The following is a 25891-nucleotide window of genomic DNA, read 5'->3' as shown; positions in this document are numbered from 1 at the left end:
GTCCTACAACACTTCAACTAGTTCCTCTCATATGTAAAACACTTTGGCCTGTTTTGAAAGTTTTAAAAAATAATTATTATTCTTTATGGCACTTTGCAATTGATGTATGTTTGACAGTCTAATAAATGCATGCTGATCTTTCTAGCCTTTTAAAAGCTATTAAAAAAGAAAAACAACTCCTAGGAAAATTGTATCTAACCAATAAGAAATAAGAAATTATGTTTCAAAAATAGATTTTAAAAACACATTTGTCAAAACCTTGTGAAAACTTTAGCTTTTAAAATTTGTTTGTCATGCAAATTAATTGCAAGGTCTAATGAAAACATTAGTTCCCTGCCTATATATAGGCAAGGACTAATAAACCTTATAGACATATAAAGACAACAATACCTGTTAGAGTCTTTTTCGAAGGTAGTGATGAGTATGCTCCACAAAAACAAAATATTTAGAATTCATGGCCAATGTCCTCATTACATGACCAAGGACCTCTTTTTGTACCATTTTTCTTATCTTAAGATCAAAATATCATCCATCTTTAGTGACCACATATTTAAAAGATACCCTATCACACTAGATTAGAAACCTAATCTAGAGTCTACCATGGTACAATAATGTTGATCCTTAAAACCAAAAGCCTATATATTTGAAATAGTTGCCAAATCTTCCATTGATAGTATTATACGTAGACACATATGGAATTTTGACATTTGTATGACATACTCATAAACATAACTATTTGGTGCAAAAATTTGATACATGCATAGAATATTCTCATGACATCATTGCTAGCATCTTCAAACTAAAATATGGTTTATCACACATAACTATGTACTTGTACAAAATTCTATATGAGATTGTAATTTCACCTAGATAATTTGATGATGTCATGGTTCATATGCTTAAAAACTAAACATCTCTTTTACATACGATGCCTCTAAAAAGCCACCTCAACCATATGTCTCCCTACCTCGTCAAACAATGCTCCATGATGCAAAAAAGCTAACAAACTAGAATATGCAATTCCTATGTAATCTAATGACATCATGCTTCATATGTTCAAAAAATTGAACATCTGTTTTACCTACAATGTCTATAAAAGATCAACTCAACCATCTATCTCCATACCTCCTCAAACAATGCTTCATGATGATAAAAAGCTAACAAACTAGATATCCAATTCCATAGAAATCTAAATAGTTTAAAAGAAACAACATACGATGCCTATAAAAGACCAACTCAACCATCCATCTCCATAGCTCCTCAAACGATGTTTCATGATGGTAAAAAGCTAACAAACTAGAATATCAAATTTCATAGGAATCTATATAGTTTAAAAGAAACAAGATACATACACACACAAAAAAAAAAAAAATCACATCTGCCACTATCATTGTAAATCTCCCTAAAAATCACCTCCACCATTATCACTGTAAATCTCCCTATTATACGCACATTGTTAATAGTATGTAGATAAGATCTACATTTATTTTTGAAATATACAAGTACACACATGTAACCTCCATAAAGTTGTTCTGAATGTAGGCTAGTGCTCCTAATATGACAAAATTCAAAATTCAAAATATGTAGATATTAAATTAGTCCAACTTCAATCCACCATAATGTGTTCATCCAAAATATATATTATTTCAAACTTTTTAGATGGGCGAGAACCAAAATGCTATATAGATTATGTTCCTATCACCTTTTTGTTTTGTCCTTGTTCCAAACACACTAACTATGTTGGCAATATCATCATGATTGCATCTCTTATGCCATAACATGTTTCCATTGTTTCATGTTTAGTTATATTGGCTTGACATCATCATGATCGGTTATATTAGAATCATCATGATCATTTATATTGGTCATAACTTTATATTGGCATTATGATTAGTTTGGTTATAATTTTTTTAGTATTATTCAAGCAATTTGATATTTTTCTATTTGATCATATATAGTTGTAATAATTTGGTATAGCTCTGATACCATGTAAGAATTTGCCTTAGAGTAAAATTCACCCAAGATCAAGGAACTCAAGCACAAGCACAATAGTAAACCAAGAAGAGTATGATCAATATGAGAATGCTTTCTATTATGTCAAAAGCATGTACATACACACTAGGAGTGCTTGTATATAAATGCATCTAAGATGCATCTAGAATGTGTCTAGAAGGAACTACAAAATAAACATGACAACTAAGCACACATCCTCCATAATGAGAGGATAAGCATGATGAGGTGTCTCACATGTGTAGATGTTGTAGACACCATGTGCTCAAATAAAGTGCCTACTCCTATGTTATAGACACCATGTGTATAATTAGAGTGGTAACTCTTGTGTTGTCAACATGACAACTCACAAGAGTATGCATACTCCTAGGTGACTAATAAATAAATAATAAATAATGCATTAACCTAAGTAAACTTAAGTGTAAATAGTAAATGTTTATTTACACCAACACACCCCTTTAAGTGAAACTTAGGGGAATGCACTTAAGCTCACATAATTTAGGATGAAATGCATAATGGGTCCCAGCTACTAGGCCATGTTAGGTACCCATGTACATAATAAAAATGCAATCTCTTATAACTTGGAGAAAGAGGCAAAACCTCATGGGAAAAACCCTCCCCCAAAAACAGAGATGAAAAAGCAAGATGCATGGATGGATGGAGTAATCAAGACCCCCCCATTACGACATACATCAAATATATACAAAGGAGAAATATGAGATGAAGAGAGACGAGATAGTTCCCCCCCCCAAGAAGAGTGCTGACCAGTGATATTTGCTCCGATGTAGAAGCTAATCCAGGAGCGTTGAATAGTGTTCCTTCCCTTTGGAAGAAACAATGGCATAGGTACAAATGAGATGCTTCCACTGTGTGTGGAAATAATCCATAGATAAATGTAGTCTCTGAAACCTGCTCAACTGTCCCTGTTAAGGATAAATGTAGAACCTGTCTCAAAGAACTAATCATCTCCTCAATTGATAAAGAAATCCTCTGCAACTGTTGTTCATAAGTATCTGCAATCACATCAACCTGTAGAGATTGATCATATAGAGAATGGACAGGAGGGTCAGAGTGAACCCTCGTGACAATTGAAGAAGTTCCTGCTTCATCAAAGAGAAGATGCAAATCATCAATACTGTCCTCTGAATCTGCTAAGTGTGACTCCATGAACAAACCTGCAATGTGTGCCAAGAAGTCATCCACTGATACTAGAGTTGGAAGACTAGGTGTACTCTGTTGTGCTGGACATATCACTGTGGCAAAATATGCATGTGGACTATACTAATGTCATGACCTCTCACTGCAACTGTCGATAGAACCCCACGTGTCTGAATCTGTTGAAGCACTATCGCTGGTGTCACTATCAGTTTCACAATGTATGATGTATGGAGAGGATAAGCTTGGTGAGCTTTCCTCAAAGTGTACATCCTTCTCCACAAAGATTTGATGTGTCTCAAGATCCATAAGTCTATATGCCTTCACACTATCTTCATGTCCGATGGAAGTACAAGGCCAAGGTGGTGGTGCCTTGTATCCCTTGGAAGATATATTTGCCCATGCTGGACAACTGAAGACTCTAAAGTGTGTCACAACTAGTTTTCTGTTGCACCATGCCTCAAAAGGAGTCTTGCAATCTAAGGTAGGATGAGGAGACCTATTAAGTATGTGATTGGCACTGGTGATTGCTTCGACTTCAAGTGATGGATCTAGAGACTTGGCTTGTATCATGCAACTTGCCATTGACTTAAGAGTTCATATCCTTAGTGTTGCAACATCTGTCTTGTGTGGATTAAATGTTGGTGAATTCTGAAGATCAATTCCCTCAAGTTTGCAAAAATCTTTAAATCTTCTGTTCACATATCTGCTTTCATTGTCCATCCTTAGAACTTTGATGGCTTTCCTTGATTTCTGTTCAACATGAGGCTTGAAGGCTAAAAACTTGTCCAACACTTCATTCTTGTGATGAAGAAAGTAGACCCAAGTGTATCGTGAAAAGTCATCAATGAAAGTATGTATGTAGTGACCTTGCTGACAGATGTCACTACAAAAGTTCCTACTAGTACTATGTGAACCATCTTAAGAACAACTAGTGCTCTTAAAGACTTCCCTTTACGTAACTTCTCCTCTGGATGCATATCCACTGAACCTATTGAACATTCACCTGTGGAAAAGTTGATTGGAGATAGAGCTTTGACCATTTTGTTTGAGCAAAGTTGCTGGAGATAGCAGAAGGAAAGATGTCCATACCGCTCATGCCATAATTTGGTTTGAGAATTAGATTGAGTCAACAAGGGTTGTGAAGGAGACTTGGGCACAAAGTGAGAGAAGGAATACAACTTTTTGTTATGATTCACTTTCCCCACTGCAACCACTGAATCATCTTTTAGACTGTGCACCTTTACTGAGTCAGGAAGGAACTCAACTTTATGACCATCTCCAAGATTAATGATTTGGTAAATTAAGAGGAGATTAGAACTTAGGTTTGGAAAATAGAGAACATCTTTGAACTCTCCATTTTCCATCTCCACATTTCCTTTCCCTTCAACTTCCATTTTTGTATCATCTCCTACAAAGATGTGTGGTACCTTTGACTTCTTTAATGAAGAAAAATCCTCTTTGGAGAACCCATATGATATGAGGCACCTAAGTCAAGAATCCATTCCGTTGAAGAACTTGAATTTTCCATGAGTGCTTGCCCTTTTCCCTTTGAATTTGAAGAAGACCCTTTCTCCTTATAAGTATTAGGTAGTGGAACATTATGTTTCTTCATGCTGTTGGTCAACTCATCAATCTTTTTATGATAACACTCATGTTCTTCATGACCCAATTTCTTGCAATAGGCACACTTTTTCTTCTCCTTATTAGTGTCCCCCTTCTTGTTTGAATTTGAGGAAGACTTTCCCTATTGATTTGATGATGGTGTTGTCTTTTCTGCATCCTCTGATTTGTTATTCTTCCATTTCTTATTCTTGCCCTTTCCTTTATTTGAAGACTAACTAGCTAAATTTTGAGAACCCTTATTATTTGCCACCAATGCCTTAGACTTAGATGAATTGAGAATCCCCATTGATTTCAACTTCTTTTCTTCTTCATCCAATAGTATAGCATAGTGATCAAAAGAAACTTTCTGATAGGAAGACCCTAATGTAGTCTTTGAGGTGTTATAAGAAGAAACAAATGTGGAGTACTCAAATGGTGGCTTATTATGAATGAGATAGATCAACCTGTCATCTTTAATAGGACTCCCACAATCATCAAGCTTCGTTCTTAATTCATTCATCTTTATGATGAAATCTTGCGTAGAATCAAATGTCTTTGGATCTAAGGAGACAAGCTCATCTTCAATTTTGTAAACATCTTCCTTAGACACTTTACCATATAGGTTTTTGAGGGTATCCCAAGCTTCCTTGGATGTATGAGACTTCTGAATCTAATATATGATTTTGTCTTCAACCCCCAAACATATATCACCTAGGGCTTTCCTGTCCATTATTTCCCAAGCAGAGATTTCACTTGTAGATACTTGATCACCTGTTGGTTTAGGAAAGGTACCATCTACATATTGAGAAACTCCCTTATGCATTAAATGACACCACATTTTGATGGACCATGTAGCATAGTTATATGGAGTTAATTTTGGAAACTTAAAATTTCCCATGATGCAGAAAATGAAAGAAAACAACAAAAAAAGAGGAACACAACACCAAGAACACATCCCTTTTTACTCAATCAAGAAACTCCCCCAAAATAGATGCTTTTGACACTTTATATGTAGTGCGTTTACAATGGCCATTTGCTAATTTTGGCCTTAGTGGACTTCTGATTTTGCTATTTACAACCTCTTGATAGAGTACAAATCTAGAACTTACAATTTACAACAATTTTGAAGCAATACAAAGCAAAGAAAGGTTCTATTTCTGAAAGTGATACTTTTGTCCACACAACCCTATAATCTGATTGCAGATTTGGAAAGTAGATGAAAAATAATGCACTTTAAAAAAGAACAAACCCTAATTTTGAGTCCTGATTAGCCCGTACAGAGAAATTGAAGTTGCAAAATGCAGGATTAGATAGGTACAGTCACCAAAAGACGCAATTCCATGCACCAAAATTAGAAAAGAACTACACCATTGAAAAGTTTAAGAAATTCTAGCCAAAATAAAAAAACAAGCACACATGATTTGGAGTCCGGATGATTGAGATATGGCCTCCCAAAGTTGGACTGCAAAATCAAAAATCAATTTGGAGAGGGGTTGGATCAACAAAAGATGGGGTTAAATTTGACAGTCATACGATTGTCATAGTAGTTCAAATTTGCCCCTGGATGATGGTTAGACGACGATCAAATTTAGGCTTGTGAACTTGATGACATCAGCGTACTCGGGCCCCCTGGATAACAATTAGACGACCGTCAAATTTAGGCTTGTGAACTTGATGACATCAGCATACTCAATCCCCCTGGATGATGTCATGCTGACATAATGATGACATCAGCACCATACAAAATTGTACAGATGGTACAGACAAAAATCTGACTGACTGTATGCTAACATGTTAGATTCGATGTGGCGGTCATGATACGGGTAGGGAGGATGTGGTAGGCCACGTGTCCGAGTGGTGACGTGTTCTATGGTCGAGCTGGACCAATGAAATAGCACCACATGGCACAAAGCCGACGGGGTCATAGGTCGTGTGGGTGGCTATGATAAGGTCGTGTGGAACACAGAGGATTGCTGGAGTGTTGTAGTAGCATTGCCATATTTTTCACCAGTTTTAATTTGCGAAGGCTGGAAATGTGGGGTTTAGTCCCATATTCGGTGTGGTACTGAACTCAACAATGCATAAAAGAGATGCCACTTCTACCTTAAGCAATGAAGCTGTCAAAATTATGATGAGTTGGCTGCCAGTTATGTGTTGAGGAGGGTCGGCCAGATTTCTGAGATTGTTGGTTGATTCTTGCCAGAATATTAATACCAGCTGGAATATAAGATGCCCACTAAAATTAATGAAATATATGCTTGTCGAATAATAATGATGTCGATAGAATATTCGGCTTAGGGTACAGGGTCAGGGTGTCATTGCCCAATACCTGTATAAAAAAAAATTCTCTATTGCCCAAAGGGCAATTTTTTTTTCGAAAAATGCCAAATTCAAAAAAACTTGCAAAGAAGAATTAAATTACAAATCTGAAAAATTAATTAAGCAAATCTAAAAACGACCATACCAGAATTGCAAATCGAGCCTCCAAGTGCCGATTTGCAAAAAAATTTTGCCCCAAAATCGACTTTGGCCTAGGGTAGGTGAATTTATAGCTAATTTTTACTAAATCAACATTCTGGACACAATGACAAGGTCTGATCTAGCTTTAGAGGCTCCTAATGATTGCGATACTCTAGATCTGGGCTAAGGTGTTGAAGTAAGAAGATGGTCTCAAATGGCTATGTGAAGAGAAACTCCCCGAGCTTTGATACCATGTAAGAATTTGACTTAGAGAAAAATTCACCCAAGATCAAAGAACTCAAGCACAAGCACAACAATAGACCAAGAAGAGTATAATCAATATGAAAATGCTCTCTATTATGTCAAAATCATGTACATACACACTAGGAGTGCCTGTATATAAAGGCCTTTAAGATGCATCTAGAAGGAACTAGGAGATAAGCATGACAACTAAGCACATGTCCTCCATAATGAGAGGATAAACATGATAAGGTGTCTCACATGTGTAGATGTTGTAGACAACATGTGCTCAAATAAAGTGCTTACTCCTATGTTGTAGACACGATGTGCATAATTAGATGGGTAACTCCTGTGTTTTTAACATGACAACTCACAAGAGTACGCATACTCCTTGGTGACTAGTAAATAAATAATAAATAATGCATTAACTTAAGTAAACTTAAGTAAAGTGTAAATAGTAAATGCTTATTTACACCAACAATAGTGAAATCATATTGATCAATGGTTTTTATATTTTAGTTATGATCATTGTACCTACCATTCAGTTGATACACATACACATTGGCTACTCGGATATGTATTGACTTCATTTGTATTGATTCTTTGCAGTGATTAACAACAAATTGAAGTTTCACTTTTTTATTTTAAAAAATGAAAGTTTGATAGATCCATATTAGTACCTTGGCATGAAGGTTTAAGTGTTGCAAATTTTAAAACATTGGTCAATGTTTTGACCATGACATGAGTGTAAGTTGTGTTGCTCGGAAGGCTTTTTGGTCACCCCTAGCCATCCTCTATTATGTTACTTTTGGCTTTGATTAAGAAAATGTGACAAAATGCCACATCTATTGACATTGGTGGGAATTTATTGTGCATTGAAAATCAAAAGTAAAAAGATGTTTTAGTTACACTATTTCGGTGCTTTCAGAACAAAAACAATGTGGTAATGATATGTGAAACTATAGCTCAAGAGAGCTAAGGCATCACCACCCATGTTAGGGAAACACAATCATCAAAGTTTCTAGTTACATAATGTAATTTGATTTTTGAGTGGCACAGTGCAAAGGAGGTTACGATAGTAGATAAGAGGTTTTGATGATATTTTAAAGAGGTGCAAAGCAAAGAAATGACCGAGATATCTAGGAAGTGTTTTGGTGCATGGTAGCTCGTAGGTTTTATTTTCTTGACCTTTGTTTAATGTTTTTTAAATTTCTTCATTTAAATGTACAAGTTTATTTATAACATGAATATTTGTGTTTTCTTTATGTTAATGCATCGAGTCATTAATGTTATGGGTCTTACTAGTTATTTTTCTTTATAAGGAGTTTTTGTTTTCGAAACATATATTTTAAAAGGGGTTCTTTTGTGGTTAAGTTGTGCAATTACATTTGAATGACTTAGTGAAATGAATGCCATACTAATAGTATAACAATTATTACATAACAATTATTACCCATGCACGTCATTTCAAACTGTTGCTCCCGCCCATGGCTTTCTAGCCAATACTAGTGCGAAGGTTGCCCACCCTTTTGTTAAGGCCCAGTTCCCTATTGAATTTGCTCATGTGGCACCTACCCTGGTGATTCCTATGGTGGCTCCCGCTCAAGCACTTTCTTCTGATCAGGTTCTTGTGCTTGGCTTTGTTTAGACTCCTATGCTTGGTTTCGACCATGCTACTTGTGTTGGGGCTCATCTTGCTGCCTCTCCTACCATTCAGCCTTTGGTTGCTATCATGGATTCTTCCCCTGTTGTTTCTATGAGTGTTGTGAGGAGATTAGCTATTTCCTATGCAGATGTGGTTGTGTTTGAAGCGGGTAATTGTGCTCTTGTTCTAAAGTTGGGATCTCGTTCGACTATGCCCTCTGTTAGTTGTTCGACAGTGCCTATTCTTATAAGTAAATCGATTGAAATTCAACTTGATTCAGATATTGTTGATGAGGTTTCTACATATGTGGAAGATTAATCTTCCACTACTGCTATTTTTAGGTTTAGGGGTTTTGGCCTTCTCTTTCAACTTTGCATGCTTGGATCTCAAATTCTGGGAACTAATTATTTTGGATTCAACTCAGATTTACCCTGTAGCAAGGGGTTTTTTATTGTGAAATTTGCTAATGCTAATGACAAAAATTCCATCCTAGGATGTGGCTTCTCTTGGGAGGAAAAATTACCCCTAATGGCTAAGTCTTGGTATCTGACTTTTAATGCGAATACTAAATCCCTCAATAAGATTCCTCTTTGGGTTCAGCTATCGAACCTCCCCCTTTACTTTTGGCTGGATTCAGTCTTGGAGATTGTTGGGGAGGCCCTTGGGGACTTCTTGATGGTTGATGCATCTTCCTCCAACATTTATAGGACAATGTATGCTCGCATCCTAGTGGAGACTGATGTCTCTAAGGGGCTTCCGGAAAAGATAAAGTTGGCTTCTCCTCTTGGGTCTTGGATTCAACTTCTTGATTATAAGGGTATCCCCTTTAGATGCAAGAAATGTTATATGACTGGCCATCTAGCGACAGGTTGTTCCTTTGACAAATTTTGTTTGAAGAAATCACCTTCTTAGTGGTTAGGAGTTTCAGATGGTCACTATACGGTTTAGAAAGTGTCCACGATAGTAGATAAGTCAAATGACTCTTCTTCAGATGCGGTTCTAGTTGTTGTCTCTAGCAATTTGAATATTGTCCCTTTAACTATTGACACTTCTCTTGTTGAGGGCTCTTCTCCTAATGTCGACTCTATTGATTTAGTTGTTGTTCCTTTGGTGAATTTGTGTCAGAAGGTTGATGTCGGCCCTTTTTTTGCCACTAACTTTGGCCAGTACTTTGCTGCTGGTTCTTTTCCTGTAGCTAGGGTTTTAAGGGTTAGTGGGGATTGGCAAAAGGCTGCTAGGAAGGTGGAGGATGGTTGTACAATGGTTAAAAGAAAAAAATGGCAAGTCCACTAATTTGTCATTTGATATGGCTTTACATTCTCATAAGTCGGGACCAAAATGTAAATCTTGATGGACTTTGGTTTCTTGGGCTATGTTCCCTCTTGTAGGGATCTTGGGTGTGTCCCTCTAGCTTGTCAAGTGGTTTTCCACAGTTGTGTTATGGTCCTCATTGTTATATCTTTCTTCTCCCTTTGTACAAGGTTTCAGGTCCTTTCAAAACTTTTTTTTACTTAATCAAGACAATTATTACCCACATTGCATTTAGTTGTGTGCTTTCATTAAACTCTAGTAATTGTTTTTGTTATATACTTTCATTAGTTACTGTCATATGGACACAGTCTAATATGGGTTTGGAAGCTTTCATTCATTTGGTGCTTGATTACATACATTCATGTTGGTCTTGCATACATTTTTTCAATCAATATATGGTGGTGCTTGATTACATTCATTCATGTTGTTCTTGGATACATTTTTTTAATCAATATTTGGATAACATATATACTTTTTCAAGTGGTGATCATGCATATATGTCTTTGCTTAATATCATACATGCAAGGGTTGTGTCATACATGTTTTATTGTGGTGGTCCTCGTGCATGTCACATCATGCTAGTTGTGAGCCCGAGTGAGTGTGTATTTAGGGATGTTTACATATTTTTTGATGCACTCATGGAACACAGTATGTGTTGGTTGAATATGTTTATGAGGTTGATTCGAGTTTGGAAATTGATGTTTATATGATTCATAAGGTATGTTAGTATATCAATTATTTATGATGCATATCATGAGTAAGCAAACATTGGTTAAAGTTTTTGATTAAGTGAAAGCAAGTTTTGAAGGGACCCTAACACACTTTACAAAACAAGTTTGAAATGGATTTGAAACCCCAAAATTAAAGATATTCGAGGCAACACAAAATTAAAGGAAGACATTAGTTAAAGTTATATAGTTTGTACAATAGAGATTAAAGGAAGACATAAGAAATGTTTTTAAATCTAATCAAAGCATACATAGGTGCGAATATAAAGTTTTATTTAGAAACACTAAAAGTTGTGAACAAGCATAAACATAGAGTATCTTTTCATGTAAGAAATATTATTCTATGATTTAAATAAAGACTTGTAATTTTCTATTGTTTATGATGTCAACTCATAGGCATGACATGATACACATGGATATCACTTAACAGGATGAGTTTGAATTTAGTTTGGCTTTAGTTTTGAGCATAAGTTCATCAATGTTGTTTATATATTGAGCAATGATAGATTCTTTTGCATATGTAGACAAAGATGATATATTGAGTTTTGATTGATCATATTTATATTGTGCTCAATCAGTTTATCAAAAATTCTTGTTTGGTATAGGGTCTATGATTGTGTTTAATGCATTGTTAGATATAGAAACATGTATTGTGTTTAATGATGTATGGGATAGAATTATAGGTTTCAACCCATAGCTAATCATATAGACATATTAAAGGATTTGATGAGAACAAATCCATAGATCCAGTGAAACACCTTCATGCAAGAACCTATCACAAAGAAGAAAAAGACAAGAGAAGGCAAGGGTTTGCCTTCAAAAATGTGTAAGAATATATTATTCGACTGAAAAGAATGAATTGAAATATACAATTGATCAATCCTTATAGAAGAAGATCGTAAAACCTAAAAAAAAAACCTTAAGAGGTAAATGATATTTAATAATTAAATGGTAATGCATGTGCATAAAGGGAAATCTTAAGAAGATAGTAAAGGCAATTTAATACAATGAAATGAAATTAATCATTTATCCTTACATGCCCCCCCGCAAGATGAGCAACAATGTAGCTACAAATAATGCATGAAAAAAAAGAAAGCTACAATGTTGAAAGCAAACTCGGGTCCTAGCAAAAAGGCTTGATAGCCAAATCTCTATGAAATAGAGAAATAGAGAAAACCCAATAGGAAAAACCCTACTAAAAAAAGAGATAGAAAGGAAAGTACAGATGATGTCTCAAGAGAATCTCTCAAAACCATAAGTAATTGTTGAAAATTGGCTAATAGTGATATGTAATTGTTGTCATTTATGGAAACACATGATGTACATGATCACAAGAAACCTCGAAAATAAAAATACTTAGTGTTTGCTAATCAAAAATTGTCTAAGGATAGAATTTGGCTTACAACAGTGTATTATTTTGTTTATAACTTGTTGCTAACGTCGTATTATGACTAGCAAAGTTAGATGGAGATAGTATTGTGTTTATGATAACATGTATAACCTTAGAAGTTAGTACGAACTATACAAAATAGAGATAATCATGTTTGAAGCAAAACAAGACAACACAATTGAAGAAAAGGATTGTTTTGTTTACAAAGTAATTACTTGTCCAATTAGGACCAACATCCTAGATGTTTACTCTAAGTTGGAAAAGTGGATTGTGATTTTAGCCGACCCAACATCACTTTGTGTAAAGACGTGGTATTTATGTAAAGGACATCTTGTGATGAGAAGATGAGCAATTTTGATTTGCAAGTGCTATCTTGTAATCATGATTATATGTGAACTTTTTTGAAAGTGGTATATGTGAAGTTCTATATGAGCTATTTGGTGATCCAAAATTGAGCTAAAGATCAGTGATCAGTCAAGGAAGAAGATACAATACTTATATTCAGTCTGATTACTTGTTTGAGTAGTGAGCTCTTCTTGTAATTAAAAGTGCATGTTTGGGTAGTGGGCTCATTTTGGATCTATTGTACTCCAACTCCTAACAGGGTTGAAAACTCCTAATAGGGATTCAAAGTCTCCTAATAGGGACTCCTTATACTAAATTTTCTCATTGACTCCTAACAGGGTCCATCCTTTAACAAGAAGCTTATATATTAGAATATTATCTAGTGGGTATCATCTCCACCGAGGTTTTCCCTTGGCCAAGGTTTTCGTAGTTAACAAAATATGGTCTTATGAGTTATCTTTGTGCATTTTTATTGTTACTGTTCAACATTACTTTATTGCTTTATTATGCATGGTTTAAGATAAGAAATAATATCCAGTTGGTGACTAAATTTTGTAGATTACTTAGAAGAGGCTTAACAGCTTGAGTAAGATCCCTATGGATATGGAACAATTGATGAAGAACCTTGAAGAATTTCTTGAACAAATTGATCCCCTTACTGAAGAAAGAGATAAGTTGAAGGGTTGTAAATATGAAAACTCTAAAGCATACATTGGTCAATTGAAGGAAAAGATTGAACATCTTAAATCCAAGTCTAAATGTACTAAATTTGAAACTAGTAATGATGATTATTCAAAGTTAAAGATAGAGTACAAGATTTTGAAGCAAGAATTGATGATTATAAATCTAAAGTTGCCTTTGATAAATGATCCTAGAAAAATTGAGTCTAATTTGAAGACTGAAAATGCAAATCTGAGAGCAAGTCTGGCAAAGAAAACATCCGAGTTTGAAATATTGAAACAAGATCATAAAAAACTTCGTAAGTACAATACCATTGTGAAAGGTGAATTAACTCAGTATAAGAAGTTGCTTGAGAAGCTCTATTCTAGCAAAGAAAAGCTTGATAATTCAATGTGAATACAGAGACCTACTTATGATAAGGATGGTCTTGGTTATCTAATTAGCATGTCTACGAAGAAACTTGAGATTAGATCATATCCAAAAGGAAAAGATAAATCTGATGATAAGAGTGAATCTGTTCAATCTTCTGATAAATCCAAAGAAGTTAGACAAGACAAGGAAGTTGAAATTTCAGATGAACCAAAGCAAGTAGAATCTCCTAAGCAAACCAGGTATGAATTTAGAGGTAAGTGTTTTTTATGTAATGAAATAGGTCATATGAAAAGAGATTTTACTAATGAGTCTATTAATCATGTTAAGGACTTTTATTGTCATAATTGTCATGGTATGGGTCATAATGCAACTAATTGTAGGAAACCTAAGTATGATAATGATAGAAGAAATAGTAGAATGTCTAGAAATACTAACCCTACAGATATAAGAAGATCCAATAAAAGGACATCAAGAGAAGGAAGATCTTATGAAGACAAAAGATAGATCATGTGTTATAAGTGTAACAACTTAGGACATATTACTCGGAATTGTCATGCACCTGATGATCAGTAAAATCCTAGAAGCAGAGCACCTGTATGTCAATTATGCAACAATTTCAGATACACAACAAAGTATTGCAAAATGGACAAAAACTTCAGAGATAGAAGGAACAATTGAAGAAACTTCGGGAACAAAAGGAATGATGGAAAGAACGTCGGAAATGACAAAAGGAACCATGAAAGGAACTCTAGAACCAAGAGAGACAATGAGGAACATGAAAAAATTGTTAGTGAACTTTGAGAAGAACTTAATGAGGCATTTGTAAAAGGAGTAGATATCTCAAAAGAAAAGCTAGATGATGATGAGATAGGAAGATCGAAGTCAGTTATCGAGTTTGATTCAACTAAGTTGAATTAAGCTTGTTTACAGCATCAGAGTTTGAGGACTTCACCCAAAAATCAAATTAGAGGTAGCGAAGTTAGGAAAAGGTGTATCGAGATACATTTAGATGTTACCTAAGCTTGCCTGCAATTTGGAGCTTATCTAAACAAGTTATGAAGGAATTCAGAGTTACTGGTATTACATGAAAAAGATAATTTTGTAACATAAGATGAAAAGTATGTTTTTATAGAGAATTTCATGATGCGAAGTCTTGTAGAGTTTTGTCATGATGGAAATTAGCTATGGTGAACCTCAGGCGGCACTTGAAGATCAAATAGATGATCTTGAGCAATTATTTGATTACAGAATGAAATTGACAACTTTTTATGTTTGCAAAGTACGCAATTAATGCAAGTTCAAGTTGATGGAATAAATGGAGTACAAAATTGAGTTTCACTTTATTGCCAATTCATCCGAAGCAAAGAACACTCAGAAGCGACTAGTTAATGCAATTTCAAAGCAAACCCTATTTTTGGAAAGAGGTATTTTATCATTTTTTCACAAATTTGTTCGATAAAAGTTCTTTTTTGATAGAATCATGGATATGTCAGTAGTGTATAGTGTTGAGAATGAAGATAAACCTAAGTTGAGTGTTGTTTCCATAAAACCTACTGAAGGAAACCCTTATTATGTTGGCTATCACTCCGAACAATGTAGTATATCTTGAAGATGTAGGAAATTATTTGAATAGTAAGTTTGAGTTGATTGGTAGTGAATTCATGAACAAGGATATGGAATTAGTTTCCAATCATGACATGACTATGGAGCTTGGATTTGAACACTTAAGGTAACTAGACTTGTTCAAATATCACTTCTACCATTAGTTAGACATAGATGAGTGGAAACAAATTATATTGAGTAGGATACATGATGGAAAACTATAGATGCAAGATAATGTAATTGATATTTCTGTCGACGTAATCCATGAGGTAACTGGTCTTAGTAAACAAGGCAGTGTACCTACAGGTGAGAAATTGGTCAAGAAGAAAGTTAAGAGCCATATTAAAGCAGTGTATAATGGAAAGGCTATGGTGATCAGCACCATCAAGCAAGATGATATGAGATTTTTTACTAGAATTATTTCCTATTCTGTTTGTGCAAGTTCAAAGATTGATGAACTTTCAACAAGATTCATCTATGCAAAATATAAGATATGTGTAGAGAAAGAACAAGTGAATCTTAGTGAAATTATGAGAATGCAACTCTTAGAAAACCTAGAAAAGATCAAGAGGACAAAGAATGGTGTGTTTTATTTCAGTCATTAATCACTCACATATTCTTTCATGTACTTAAAAGATTTCCTTATATATCAGTCACATACATAATGAGCAGTGACAAATGTATAGTGGAAAAGATTTCAGAAGTATGTAGAAGGCACCCTGCAGATAAGATATTGGACAGTGGAAATCTGATAATGAGAACATTTCAGAATGAAATGAAGTAGAGATTTAGAATTACATATGCAATTGTGGATAGATAAAAGGATGACATTTGTATTTTGGTTGATACAGATTATACCTATATTCAAGTAGTGGAACCTCGGGAAACATTTCTTGATCCCTTGGGTTATGAATTAAATGATGATATAGCACTTGGTTATATTGACTTATTGTTGAATTTAGATAAAGACAAAGAAGAATATAGATTTGGTACTTATGATGAGATCACACAGTTAGCTCATCAAGCAACCTTAGAGAAGGCATCACACAAGAAAGTAGAATCTATTATGAAGAAAGCACTATCAGAAGCCAAAATGACAAAAAGTGAATCTGAGGCTATAAGACAAACTATGAAGCAAGGAATATTGAACATTCAACCTTTTTCAGCATCTATTATAGCGACATATTTGGAACAAAGCATTGCATATATAGTAGTGTCAAATGTTTAGCCTAGTAAATCAAAAAGAAAATCTGAAAGATTGGTGGAAGTAGTGACTACTAAAACAAAGAGGGTCAAACAACAAGCCACTGGACCAAGCAAAAGACAAAAAATGAACTGTTGACAATTGTTGAGTCTAGTGATGAAGAAGAAGAAGAACAAGAGATCAAGTAACCAGAGAAAGTGACTCCATCAAAGCAATCAACATGCAAATCTTGGCAAACTTGGAAGTCAAAGATAGAGAAGATCAACACAACTATTGCTAATGAAGGTAACTTTGTTCAGATGAACAAATTTTATGATTTGTATAATAGTTTTGAGAAGGATCATATTGATATCTCTACTGTGAGATATATTATAGAAAACAATATGAAATTGAAGGATCTTGAGAGCATAATTAACCAGAAATTCTATGAAAGAATCATTAAGAAGAAGGCTTCTGCAAGGGAAGAAGATCTAGAACATTGGAAGTCTATGCTTAGAACTATTTGCAAGACTGATGACGAAGAAGAGATTAAAATATTGTTGAATAACCCCGCACCATATTTAAGGAATAAAGTGAGACCATTTCTATTTATGGTTGGTGAAAAGGATAAACTAAGAAGTGAGACTGCCATAGCTATCACTCAGATGTTGACAAAGTTAAAAACAACATCTCCTCCAACACCTAGAAGCTTGGAAGTGTTAGTGAGTAGTGACACTATGCAAATTGATCAAACCAACGTTACCATTAACATTGATAATACCAATCCATTTGGTGGTTTTGAACCTAATGAACCAGACACTGAGGACATTAAGGACAAGTTGAGACAAATTGAAGTAGAGAAGAGGCTACTTGAAGAAGAAAAGAAGAAGCCAAGTAGAAATTTCTTGAGGAAGAAAAGAAAAGAAAGCAAGAGGAGGAAAAGAGGAGAATTGTAGAAGAAGAGATGAGGAAGAAAATAGAGGAAGATGAGAAGAGATTGGAAGAGAAGAGAGAGAAGGAAAGAGATGAAAAAGAAAAGAAAGAGGAAGAAGAGAGAAGAATAAAATAGGCAACTAAGAAACAAAGGGAGGATGATACTAAACCATCTAGTTAATCTATTTTTCTCTCTCTTGCTAGTTTAGCTATTGATGATGATGATCAAATAGATCTGATCTCATCCCTTTCTATGCTTATACAAAAGAATAGAACAATGAAAAGCTTGCAAAAGACTTTAATGGAAGTTACTGAAAGATTGCTCACTACTTTGGTAGTACAACACACTGAATCATATCCTAAATAAAGGGCACAAACAGTGTTGAAATCATTTGGTGAAGAGCTTACCAATTTGTTAAATGTTGTTGAAGCAGAGGCATAGATTTCCCATGATGCTAACTTGTTTAGCACCATCTTTCAAAACATTAAAAATGATTTGGTTAATCTTGATACTTGTATCAAGGAACTTTAGAAATGCCAATAGGATGGGAAAAATTTGTTGTTAAATGTACCTTATCATACAAGCTGACTAAATAAATCAACAATTAGATAGAAGGAAGGTGAGTGAGCTAGAGGCTCTATCTAACCAGATCTTGTAAAGTAGATGATTTTGAAGTTCAAGTGGCTAGTATCCATAATGATATCAAGAAACTAGAACTTTAGAAGGAACAAATTTTGAAGAGGATATTTGATTTCAGAGAATCTATTGCTCTAAAATTATCTTTTGTTAAGAAGTAGTTAGAGAAATGTGTCAAGGCCAAGGACACATATTCCAACTTTTGTATTCAGATCTTAATGCAGTTGAGATTGCATCATATGCTCTATGTGCAATACTCACATCAATTGAATCCACCAAGGAGACATGGACTAAGAGTATGGAAATTCTTAAGGCAAACTTTGATGATTGCATGAAGATCATATCAACATAAGGAAGGACACCATTTTTTTGGACAGTTTCTAACATTTTGACCTTTTTCATTGATGTCAAAGGGGGAGTAGTTACAGACAATTTTGAAGTGTATTGTAAGGGGGAGCTTATGTAATATTGGACAAACTGTAATAGATGTAATGTAAGGTGTTATTTATTTATTGTGTTAAGCATTTGTCACTTAGCCAATTTTTCCTATTTTGTTGCCATCAATGCCAAAGGGGGAGATTGTTGACAATTGGCTAATAGTGATATGTAATTGTTGTCATTTATGGCAACACATGATGTACATGATCACAAGAAACCTCGGAAATAAAGATGCTTAGTGTTTGGTAATCAGAAAATTGTCTAAGTATAGAATTTGGTTTATATCAGTGTATTGGTTTGTTTATAACTTTTTGCTGGCATCATATTATGACTAGCAAAGTTAGATGGAGATAGTATACATGTTTATGATGACATGTATAACCTTAGAAGTCAGTATGGACTGTACAGAACAGAGATAATCATGTTTGAAGCAAAACAAGATAGCGGAATTGAAGGAAAGGATTGTTTCTTTTACAAAGTAATTACTTGTCCAATTTGGGCCAACATCCTAGATATTTACTCTAAGTTGGAAAAGTGGATTATGATTTTAGCCAACCCAGAAACAATTTGTGTAAAGGCATTGTATTTATGCAAAGGACATCTTGCGATGAGAAGGCGAGAAATTGTGATTTGCAAGTGCTATCTTGTAATCATGATTATATGCAAACTTTTGTGAAAGCAATATATGTGAAGTTTTAAATGAGCTATTTGGTGATCCAAGATTGAGCTGACGATCAGTGATCAGTCAAGGAAGAAAATACAATAGTTATATTCAGTTTGATCACTTGTTTGAGCAGGGATCTCTTTTTGTAATTAAAAGTGCATGTTTGGGCAGTGGACTCATCTTGCATCTACTATACTACAACTCCTAACAGGGTTTGAAAATCCTAACAAGGATTCAAAGTCTCCTAAGAGAGACTCCTTATATTGAATTTTCTCACTGACTCCTAATAGGGTCCATCCTCTAACAAAGAATTCATATATTAGTATATTATCTAGTGGGTATCATCCCCACTAGGGTTTTCCCTTGGCCAAGGTTTCCCTAGTTAACAAAATATGGTGTTATGAGTTATCTTTGTGCATTGTTTTGATTAAGTAAAAATAGGTTTTAAGGACCCAAAACCTTTTTACATCAAGTCATACTAGAAATAGATAGAGCAAATAGAATCAAACACAAGACAGACCTCCAAAAAGAACACAAAAGAGGTCACAGAAAGAACTGCTAAAAGAAACAACAAAGAGACACATCTTTGTGCATTGTTATTGTTACTATTCAACATTAATTTATTGCTTTATTATGCATGGTTTAAAGTAAGAAATAATATCTAGTTGGCGACTAAAGTTTGTAGATTACTGATTCACCCCCCTCTTAGTAATCCCTATTTCTACTACTAATACTGAAACCCCCTATGATAGAGGCTTGAGACTCCACAACACCCCCTGAATGGTAGAACTCATGTATTGATGATCATACAAATGTGTCTCCAATTTGGGAGAACAAAAGGTAGTGGACAAGGAAAATGAAACCCATGAATGTAAGGTGAAGCTAGAAGTCGTAAAGGATGCTCAAAAGAGAATGCATGAGAATTATTTAATGGAATCTCTAATGGAAGTGGGATAACATGTGTGTTAAATGTGTCATCCAAGAGGAGATGAACGTCCTTTGTTATATCCTCAACAACTGCTCTGACTAACTCAAGAAATGAAGCTAAAATGCCAGGCAATGCTAAAGAGGAATCTTGTGCAACAAATGGAATCTGAATAGGAGATGGAGGTGTAGAAGTCACAATACTAGTCTCTAGAAAAACACAAAAGTTCAAGTGACCTAACTTCACCTCAATTGGCTCTCGTGGAGAGGAAGAGTTATTCTTTGATGGTGGAGATGGTGGACCAAAATGAGAGAAAGAGTATAAATGAGAAGAATAATCAACAATCTCTGTAGCAATAATATCTTTGTCTTACTATCTCTGATGTGCAATGAATCATGTGTAAACTCATTTGTCTTCCTTGTTCCACTGTTAGTAATATGATAGATAGAGAGAAGGTTAGAAAACAAGGATGGAACACATAGTACATCATGGAATGCACCATCATCAATGCCAATAGAACCTTCCCACATATAGTCATAACAATGTTATTCCCCATCAAAGTGTGTGGAGTAGGACAAGCATCAAAAGAAGAGAACAAATATTGAGAAGAGGCCATATGGTGTGAAGCACTTGAATCCAATAACCATCTAGAAGTATTTGGAGTAGTGGTTGCACATAATGCATGACCCTTTCTTATATCTTTATCATAAATGATGATGAAGATGATCTGTGAGAAGTAGAAGGAATGTCAATGTTACTCTTCTAAAGGAGAGCTGTCAAATTTGAAACTTGTTTGGCATAGCAATCTAACTTCTTCTCATAGCAATGAGACTTATCACGATTGAGATTATTACAATAAGCAAACTTTAGTCTATATAGCTTTTATTTATCCCCCTTAAGAGGAGGTGGGCCTAATGAGAGGTGAGGGCTAGAATCAATCCAAGACTTTGTAGGATGTGACTTTTGTTTCTTCTCCTTCTTTCCAGAGGATGTCTAAGACACCAATGCATGAGTTTATAAACTTGTGAGAGAATCCAATTGAGAGAGCTTAGCTTTCTATCGAGTCAAATGATCACAAAAAACCTCAAAGGATGGAATGGTAAATCTAGTACCCAAAGCATTTGTGGTGGAATGGAAGGTAGAAGAAAAAATCTAAAAGTCCCCATGAAGTTTAGACAGAATCAAGTAAATGCACTCAATGTTGGTCTTGATATTCCCACATCCCTGCAATAAAGATCACTACTATTTGAAACTCATCAAGAAGTCCTCAATGGAAGGAAAAGAATTAGGTACAAGAGAGGTAAGCTCTGCCTCAATTTGAAGTGCCCTGAACTCATTTGCTATACCAAACAAGTTGTTTAGCTTGGTCCACATAAGTAGAGAGGTATTGCATCCATCAAGATGAAATTGTAAATTGTTTGATACCTGTAAATAAATCAACCCCATTGCCTCATCCATCTTCTTCTTGTGTTGCATGACCTCGAAAGACCTCTATAAAACTGGTTGCACTACGTCTAAACAAGACCACAACCCTTTTGACCATAGAATCCATGTTATTAGGGATTTTCATGTGTGATAGTTATGATGGGTTAGAAGTTCTAGACAAGAAGAGGTCTTAGCCATATTTTTTGGAAGGGTTTTTATTATAATATAATTTCAAATTTATTGAAGTAAATTACAGAAAAACAAGAAATGAAACAGCCCCACTATTCAATAAATCAAACCCCATAAGCTAGAAAAGATTTCTTATAATGAGAGAGAGAGAGAGAGAGAGAGAGAGAGAGAGAGAGAGAGAGAGAGAGAGAGAGAGAGAGAGAGAGAATATTTAAATGAAGATCAAGTGTACCTTTGAAAAAATATGTTGAAAATAGAAAAGAAACTGGAAAGAGGTCGAAGAGACCTTTCTAGCGCTTCTTCTAAATTAAAAATGGAGCAAAAATGAGCAAATTATGCCCTTCAATATGCAATTTTTTAATCTAACTTTTACTGCAAAAATAGGTACCATACTAGAAAAAATCACTTGTAAAACCTACACTTATGTGTTTGTCTTGGAATCATCTTTCCGATGGTATCTTGTTTGTCCAATTTTGATATTGTGTGGTTTTGATAAAGCCAAAAAATTGGCAAGTACCCTATTTTCTTAAGAAGGGCCTAAAAAAAGGTTAGGGGCTTAAAATTAGCCCCCTAAGCATCAATATGACCATCGGTTGGGTGAAGCTAGGCTGGTGGCCCGAGGAGTGGTGCACAAGCAACAAATCCTAGTAGCAGTCATTGAGCGCAAGTAGGGAATAGGCTAGGCGTAGGTTGCACATGAGCGATGCGGTGGTGGTTGCCTCATGTACCACTAGCTATGCCTTTTTTATACAAAGAGAAGTGGTTATTTAAATTAAAAAACAACATTTGAAAAAAATAATTATAAAATGAAGTGATCTTTTTGGCCTCACCCAAATGCTTGCAGATGCCATTGAAGTCCTCGAAAAAATGTTTTTGCCTTTCCTGTCAATGATGTCCAAAATCAAAGTGCCTTATATGGAAACAGAGGCTTTGACATCCACTTGTGATGTTCACTTGGACTCAAAAGGCTTCAAATTTCATAGAACCCCCTATTTCCATAAGAATTACCTTGATTTGATCCAACATAATCTTGTTCCTATTTTCTTTAATAAATCTGAACAAGCCACACTAGATCCGGCTCTGATACTATGAATGATTTGATGAGAAAAAATCCACAGCTTCAGTAGAACACTTGCATGCAAGAATTTGCCACAGAGAATAAAAAGACAAGAGAAGGCAAGGTTTTGGCTCTAAAAATATGCAAGAATGTATTATTATAAGACTGGAAAGAATGAATTGAAATATGCCATTGATCAATCCTTATGGAAGGAGATTGTAAAACCTAAAAGGTAAACCCTAAGAGGTAAATGAAATTTAATAATTAATATTTAATTATTAAATGGTATTGCATGTGCATAAAGGGAAATCTTAAGAAGGGAGAAATATAATTTTATGAAATTAAATTAAATTAATCCTTTACTCTAACATGTATTTTTATCAATGGGTTTCAACCTAGAGAACCATATAACTATATTTTGCACTATATACCCCATTCTTAGCCCTTGGCAAAAACCAAATTTCTCTCCCCAGATATAAATTACTATTATTCTTCTTGAAATGATATTTGTAAAAGACACTTTTTCCTATTCTAGTAGGGGCAGAGATTTAAATTAGTTTTGTTCCCATCAAAGGACTAGTCATTTTTGTATAAATCAATACAATTCTTCACATTACTACCCTAACAAGGTTTGAGATATGCTTTAGTTTCCTCAATGTTGGTAAAGCTATCTATGTTGGGATAACTTACAACAAATCATCCCACAAGATAGAATTGTTTTCATCATAATTACCCCATGACATATGTCCCAAAGTTCAAGGCATACGAGTTAGCATAAAGTCCCACACTTCAGTTTTTTTGGTGGGCTTCATGCCTTCGATAATAGAAGTCTTGCCAATGTTTTGTTAGATACTTGGGTTGTAGATTTGTTAACCATTTTAGTTGTTGAATTCTTTGAGATTTTTCCATTATAGCTTTTATCTCATAGCTTTTTTTTTCCATTAGTGATCTTTAATCCCTACTTCACTATACTCTTTTAGTTTACATATCTTATCCTAGTGGATTAGAGAAGGTTTGTACTTTTTTGCCAATCCTTTCCAAAAGGACTCCCTCATTTTTTGGGGTATAAATATCTTAATATTATCCCTAACTCTTAGGGTGAGATAGGGTAAAAGATACATAGGAAACAAGTAAATGATACTTTTCAACAATAATATTCTTCCTACCCATGACAACCATTTTCCTTTCTAAGAGCTCGTCCTCTTATTGATTAGTATTTCAAAGGATCCCATAAAATTTCATTTCTTAACCCCTTATCTATAGCTAGACTTGTGTATTTTCATAGTAGAGTTCCTTTCCTAAATTAAGAAATCTTGAAATTATTGTATCTTTCTTGGTTGCGTTGATATTAGAAAATATCTAGTTTGTTCTAATTTACTTCCTATCATGAGGTTTTAGTATATTTTGAGAAAATTATAAGATATTGTCTATCTTCCTTTTGCATGGTGACCCCAAATAACACAGTGTCATCTATAAATTGCTAGTGTCATCTACAAATGGCCAATATATATATTGTCCACTAAATCTAAAGCCTTCCATAGTCCTATATAGAAACCTCCATTTGACTTTATGACCACAATTTCTTTATGTCCAATTTCTAATTTATTCTAATAAAATACGAAATAATCATACTCATATTATTATATCTTAAATATGAATACTAATCAAACACATTTAAATATATTTGTAAAACCTTTGGTATTAAATGTACAATGTGGTCGCAAATATCTCAAATTTGAAATTTTGGAATTTGTCTCCACTTTTCAAGTATATGAAACTTGATCAAGTACCCAAAATTTTTAGGTACCCAATTAGGCTTGGTATTTACCAAGCCTATTTGGTCAACTCCAAAAGTGTGTTTGAGCCATGTTTATTTGACATCTAGTCTTTGATTGACCATCTCACAACTCTTTTTTAATCCAAATTCAATTAAACAAAAAGGGTTTCTTGAGAACACTCTCAATAGCCCTAGTCATATTATGAGTTTGATAAATTTTTATTAGTTAATTTCTAATGAAGATGCATGTAAAATGGTGATTGAAAAATGACTGTTACTTTCAAATGGTATAAAAAAATTTAAATCCAGAAGTTGCATCACATTCTATGCTTCACCTACTATAAGGAAAACAAAGATATTTTTTTTTTTGTAAAGTTTTCAATTAGTTAAGGTGGTCAGACATGATAGTTTTTTATTCTAAAAATTTTATAGTAAAAAATTCATAACTAATTATTATTTTTGGAATAAAAACACCTAAAATTATGTGTCACATTTGGGCATGAGTCCATTTCTTATATCTAAAAATATTATCATTTGATTTTGATTAAGATGGTCAGACATACACCAAATTTTATTTTGTCCTGATTTGTTGTACTATTCCATTAAAATCTAAAATTTTGACCAATCAATTTTGTTTTTAAGATAAGGCTAGTAGTTTACAAACTACATTTGATTCCTACAAATTCTTTTCTTTCAACTTTTCCATATAAAGTTCATAACTACTTCAAAATGACATGTCAAGTTGACATAACCACAACTTGCTGATTTTTCATTGCCACTTAAGGCCATAATCTGGTGGACCATGATCTTGCACTTACCTCTCTATTTCTTCTATTTATTTTTTCTATAAGTTTCACTTCTTTCTTTTATCAACACCTTAAGTTTATATTACAAATTCATTTGGAAAATTCAGCAATTGGAACCCCTCCTCATATCGCTTTTAGTGGCTTTGATATGGCCTTGCTACTCTTAAACAATAATTTATCCAATTGTTCATGCTTGCAAGAAGTTACCTATCCTCTAAATAATTGTACCCTTACAGAAGCTTTTTGAGGCTCCCTCAATAATATTTTCTCCAATTGTATAGCTATCTTTCATTACCTCTATTGTACCTCTTTG

General features: G+C 34.3%; 1 protein-coding gene across 1 annotated transcript in view; it reads right to left on the bottom strand.

The window, feature by feature from the left end:
- The window catches only part of LOC149560596 (uncharacterized), a 95488-nt gene that overhangs the window by 35422 nt on the left and 34175 nt on the right, over positions 1 to 25891 (bottom strand). Inside the window, exon 8 of the mRNA XM_089827649.1 lies at positions 2920 to 3039. Within this exon, the coding sequence (XP_089683775.1) occupies positions 2920 to 3039 (120 nt within the window). The remainder of the gene's footprint in view (positions 1 to 2919; positions 3040 to 25891) is intronic.

Source organism: Cupressus sempervirens, chromosome 4 (genome assembly GCF_028749045.1).
Source record: "Cupressus sempervirens isolate cs-2001-9-10 chromosome 4, ASM2874904v1, whole genome shotgun sequence".
In the NCBI taxonomy this organism is placed as follows: Eukaryota; Viridiplantae; Streptophyta; class Pinopsida; order Cupressales; family Cupressaceae; genus Cupressus; species Cupressus sempervirens.
The sequence above is the reverse complement of the archived record's forward strand: the minus strand, read 5'-3'. Positions and strand labels throughout refer to the sequence as shown.